Source organism: Hemitrygon akajei, chromosome 15, assembly GCF_048418815.1.
Source record: "Hemitrygon akajei chromosome 15, sHemAka1.3, whole genome shotgun sequence".
NCBI classification, from domain to species: domain Eukaryota; kingdom Metazoa; phylum Chordata; class Chondrichthyes; order Myliobatiformes; family Dasyatidae; genus Hemitrygon; species Hemitrygon akajei.
Window position 1 is genome coordinate 56301426 of NC_133138.1, and position 5333 is coordinate 56306758.

The following is a 5333-nucleotide window of genomic DNA, read 5'->3' on the forward strand; positions in this document are numbered from 1 at the left end:
GGCAACATTTTGGGCTGAAACCCTTCATCAGGAGTGGAGAAAAAAAGATAAGGTTAGAGTAAGAAGGTGGGGGGAGGGGAGGAAGAAGTACAAGGTGATAGGTGAAAGCAGGAGAGGGGGAGGGGTGAAGTGAAGAGCTGGGAGGTCGATTGGGAATCTGATAGGAGATGACAAGAGGCCGTGGAAGGAAGGGAAGTGGGGGGGGGGGGGGCACCAGAAGAAGGTGATGGACAGATAAGGTGAGAGGGGCTGCCTGGCCTGCTGAGCTCCTCCAGTATTTTGTGTGCCTTGCTTGGATTTCCAGCATTTGCAGATTTTCTCTTGTTTGTGATCCAATTAATTTACATGATCTTCCATCGCTCCACGTATACAACCCTTAAGTGGAATTTCCGCCAGCTCCTGCAGACGAGGTAGTACTTCATTAATTAATTTCACGAGGCTCTGACCAGAAAGAATCCAACTCCCTGAATTGATCACCAACGCCCCCTTCCCATACTTCATCTAATCAGACAGCACTCGCAAAATAATTTAAACATTTCATCTTTAAGAATCTGTAACTTCCAATGAACGTGAAGAACGTGAAAAGCTTGTCCCAGCATGAAAGGCTGCTTGCTCTTTGGCTAATAGGTTCCATTTCCTCCGAAGCGTTCCTGTCTCTACATTATGCTGGCGTGAACCTTGCGAACAAATTTGGCCAAGTGGAGCGACGTCGGGAAAGTTGCCCTTGCTCGGAGTCATTTACTTCAGTCAGAACAAAGTAAATGTAGAACATTGTTAACGGGGAGAGTGTTGGAAGAGTGGTGTCACCGTTCGTTCCCACTTGGCGATATATACTCCCATACACTGCTGTTAGCACGCATGCTCTACTCAGTACCTTCAATAGTAGTCCCAAGCAGTATTTTTTCACATTTGTTCATGGTTTAATCTGTAAAGATCTAACTTTTGAACGAATATTCTGGACAGGAGCGCAGGCTGGAATATCGATGCAATGCTGATAAAGGATGCAGGTGTCAATGAGAGACACACAAATAAAGGACGTTTCCAGGGAGACTAAAGGGCGCCTCCTCCACCGACACAGCTCCAGTCATTCTGTGGAGATAGCGGAACAACCTACAGGAGCTGGACGCCGTTTGGAAATCCTTTGAAGTAAATCTCCATAATAGCATTCCTCTCGACAGTCTCCGGAGCCCTGTGGACTTCTGCCCAGCCCTGAGGCACCGGCCTCCGTCTGCCGCACAGGACACACCAGACCCCAGGTGAGGCGGTGAGCTTGTTCACTGGTTCGATCCCCGCTCCCTTCAACATCGCGTTTAAATCAAGACAAGTGCGAGATGTACAACCTTTCAGTGTGGGAGAGAGGGTTGACAAGAGCCTGGCGGTGGGGTAACTACACACACACACACACACACACACACACACACACACACACACACACACACACACACACACACACACACACCACGATGGAGATCTGGATTGGGTTCGCGGAGTATCTATCCCGTTGCGGTGAACGGGTGAGGGGTGAGGAAAGGGGCGAAGACTGCTGGCTACCCCGGTGCATGATTTAACAAGATGCTGATTTCAGGGTCAGAGGCTGCGGACAGAATGTCAGGGTTATATCTGTCAGAATTAGCCATCAGAAAAGGGAGGAATGCTGCCCATAAATTCTCGGCATCCTTGTGCCCGGTGCGCCTCCATAGTCGGCTTTAAACAGCACGATGAACCGAGTGTAATTCAACATTCAGTGGATCAATTTTATTATTATTTTTATTTTAGTCCTTCCGTTGGATAAGCTGGCCGATCTTTTGAAAGAACAGTTCTTAAAAATCTGTATTTTCATTTTGTGCACGGTTTTCTCTCTTTCAGACTTGAAGTTTCCGTTTTCCGATGGAAATCTCCAGGGAACCTAAGCAAAACACAAACAGCCCATTGTAAGGATTGAGAGAGCCCGGCCAGTTCAGCAAAAGCGCCACGTTACTATGAAACAAGATGGGAACCATTAAAGATCTCAACAGTTTGCAGTTTTCAGCTTCAGATCCAGTTGAGATGGAGAACAGGGGTACGCCGGAGGCTGACGTTGTCATTGCCTCCTGTCATCTACAAGAAGAGAAAGATGGGAAACCGGCGTCCCAGTCCAACTGCTCTGTTCTTTGTTCTGACACTTGCTCGGCCAGCAACGTGAACGATAAGAACACCAGCCACCCGCCAGACATCAGCGCTAAATGTGCCAACGCAGAAGTGGATAAGCCCAGCGAAGCGCCTGGGCAGGCGCTAGATTTAAACAAAGAACGGGGGCAGGAAGAATCGAGTGACAACTCCGGCAACAACACTGCGGACATTAGCACAGAAGTAGACCAAAACAGAAAAGCAAACAAAAGGTCTGACAGCGCGGACCCAAATGTCGAGGTCCCCTTTCAGGGTTGTGGCGAGGAGACCACGGGAACGGAAAGAGACCACCGCAGTAACCTCCAAAACCCCTCTGGTCTGGCAGAGATAACGAAAACTAACGCGGACTCTGCCGTTCAGCCTGCTGGGAACATGACAGAAAATGATGGGCAGATCGAGATAGAGAATAAGGACTTGGGGGCGGTTGTAAGCCTTTCACAATCGGCTGTGTCGGAATCGGCGAGCCAAGACGCCGAGGTCCAGGTCGCAATCCAAGTGCAAAGCAGGTCAATTGCCACCAGCCCGATGGCTCCTCTAGATAACTGTCCAGTATTTAAAATCCCTGACGTCAGCTGTAGAGAACAGCCAGTTGAAAAACCAGCCGCTAGCCCATCAGACACGCCATCTGTTACTGTACCACCGAAGAAAGATGTTGAAATGCAAGTGGATATAACTGTGCAGTGCAAATCAGTTGCCACTGGTCCAATGACACCTTTAGAGAAGACGCCATTGCCCACCCTCCCAGAAGTCTCAGTGGAGGCCACGGAAGAAGAGCAGTCAGAGCCAGTGCGCGAAGTCCAGTGGGATGAAAAAGGTATGACGTGGGAAGTCTATGGAGCATCCATGGATGCCGAAGTCCTTGGACTAGCTATCCAGAAACATTTGGAAAAACAAATAGAGGAGCATGGAAAGCAAAATATTGAGGTGTACCAAAATGATAAATCTAGTTCATTGAAAGGATCTTTGAGAAAGGAAGAAAATAAGAGAAGACAGAGCAATGTTTTTCAGGCAGTTCTACACAACATTAGAAGTCCACAGTGTTGTATTCGTGGGAGCACTGCAGCTGAGTAATATATCTTTGATCAGGACTGTTGACAAATGGTTGCAAAACCTGAAAAAGTTTGTCTCATTAGTACATTTCCTTTTGTTTCTAATCTTTTTCATGTTTTGCTTGGGCAAATTAATAAAGCATTAAAACATTAATCTGCTTCACAGATAATTAAAAGATTATAAATACATAGATGTGAAGCATGAATATGCATAAAGCTAAAAATCTCTTTTGCTTGTTCATGTATCTACCTTACCTATCTTTATAATTTTAAACAACAGTACTTTGCATTCCATAATACTTGAGTAATATGTATGTAACGGTATACAATACATAGGCCCATTGATTTTACATAAAACAAAGATAGAGAGTGCTGTTTTCTCCCCATCAATTGGTCCGGCTGGTTGTTATCAAGCTACAGGGGAAAGGCTGGTTGGCAGGAAGGCTTTCTGGTATCATCCACCACGGGTACTGAAACTGTTCTCTTTGAAATGCTTTGCATTTCCCCAGAAGTGATATAGCCTTCCTTATTTCTTTGCCGTCTTCTGTATCTGTAGGGAATCACAGGCCTTGTGTTGGTGTCTCCCTCCACACTAGAACCATGGTTTGTAACAGATGATTGAAACCAGTTGGATTTGATTTTGTGATGACATTAGCTAATAATTATTGGGCTGTCTCATAATATCATTAGAGATTTATTTATGTGGCTGTAGGACTGATTTTTAAAAGTCGTCACTTTTTTAATTTTTGTATTTCCAGAAAAAAACTTTTTTTTTACAGAAATTGAATTACATAATTTACTAAGCCTTCTGGGTAAGAGACAAATTAATTCTAATTTATACAAAATGTAGACTTCTCAAAATGATTTTAATATCTTAACTGAAATTTGTTGCTTTGCAACCAGAAGCCATAAGAAAAACTGAACACAAAATTTTGAGAATAATTGCACAGATTCTGAATAGAAAGCTGTTGCCTTTTGAAAATTTTTGTTCCTATCTTTCTTATTGTTTTTAGATTTCTGTCTGGATCTTATTCTAACTAAATATAATTTGTCAGTTGAACATATATAAAAATCACCCATGCAGTTGCCTCATTTTAATTGATGTGTGAAGCCATTTTTCTTATGTAATATTCTACTAGCTGTTTTTAGAATTGAGTAGTATGTATATACTAAATAATTATAGACTCAAGATTTTGTATTTTGTCACTTCAAATGATATATTGTTATTATTGATATTTCAGATTCCCAAAAGCTGAAAATGGAAGGAAGTAGCTGCTGAATGTAATGATGTGTGTTTGAAATGATCCTTTGGGTACTATTTGTTGAATGGATAGAAATAACCACCCAGTGTTATGGTTTACTTCATCCTCTCATTGGAGAAATTTGTAGTATTTCTACGTTAATTTGTTTTCCTTTGTGGAAAAAGCATCCTGGATTCACTTAATATAAGCTTTCTGTAAAATCTTGCTGTTTTGTGACTAATGTCAATGCCAGAAGTTATTTCTTTAAATAAAAGTCAAGGTCAAGTTTCTGTTATATTGCCATTATCATTTTCTGAGTGGGTTGTTAAAATAATGTAATCTCAGTTGTTTCAAAACACAATAAAATGGGATGGATTGAAATATCAATCACACTCTTCAGTTGGGACATTTTGTTTCTTTCATTTGAATGTCAACAGGAATAGAATTAAATAAATTTGTTGTAGTTATTTCTTTATGTAGCATCGGCCAGCAAAATCTGTTAAGAGTACTAAAATATGAACACCATTTGTGATCTTTCTTGCTTGAAATCATCCTTCGCAGTGCTGATATTACATTAAAGAACTGTTCTCATGTAGCATTTTGTGGTATTGTGATGTGTAGTATATTAACTTTTATTGCATACTTAGTTTATTTTAAAATGAACCATCTGAGAACAAAAGCTAGAATGTTTGTATTTCCCCCCGGTTTATTTTCTCCTGGGTCCGATGAAGTATTATCTCAAGCTCATTAGACATTCTTGCTGCTATAAGCCCATCACCTGACACTCTAATGGCTAATTTGTTTTCCTTTTTTCTCTTTATTATTAAAGTACATTGATTTATTTTTAGTTTTTAATTGTTTCATTGCTAAGGGTGCG

General features: G+C 41.9%; 1 protein-coding gene across 2 annotated transcripts; it reads left to right on the forward strand.

Annotated features, from left to right (window-relative positions):
* The first annotated feature begins 434 nt into the window (after nucleotides 1-434).
* On the forward strand, nucleotides 435-5051 carry gprin1 (G protein regulated inducer of neurite outgrowth 1). 2 transcript variants are annotated; one of them, XM_073067598.1, is made up of 3 exons: nucleotides 435-1256; nucleotides 1867-2980; nucleotides 4457-5051. In XM_073067598.1, the coding sequence occupies exons 2-3, from the start codon at nucleotides 1990-1992 to the stop codon at nucleotides 4492-4494; spliced, it is 1029 nt and encodes a 342-aa protein (XP_072923699.1). In that variant the 5' UTR covers nucleotides 435-1256; nucleotides 1867-1989; the 3' UTR covers nucleotides 4495-5051. The 2 variants fall into 2 exon arrangements, with proteins under 2 accessions (XP_072923699.1, XP_072923700.1); XM_073067599.1 differs by lacking the exon at nucleotides 435-1256 and adding an exon at nucleotides 1378-1521.
* The last annotated feature ends 282 nt before the right edge of the window (nucleotides 5052-5333 follow it).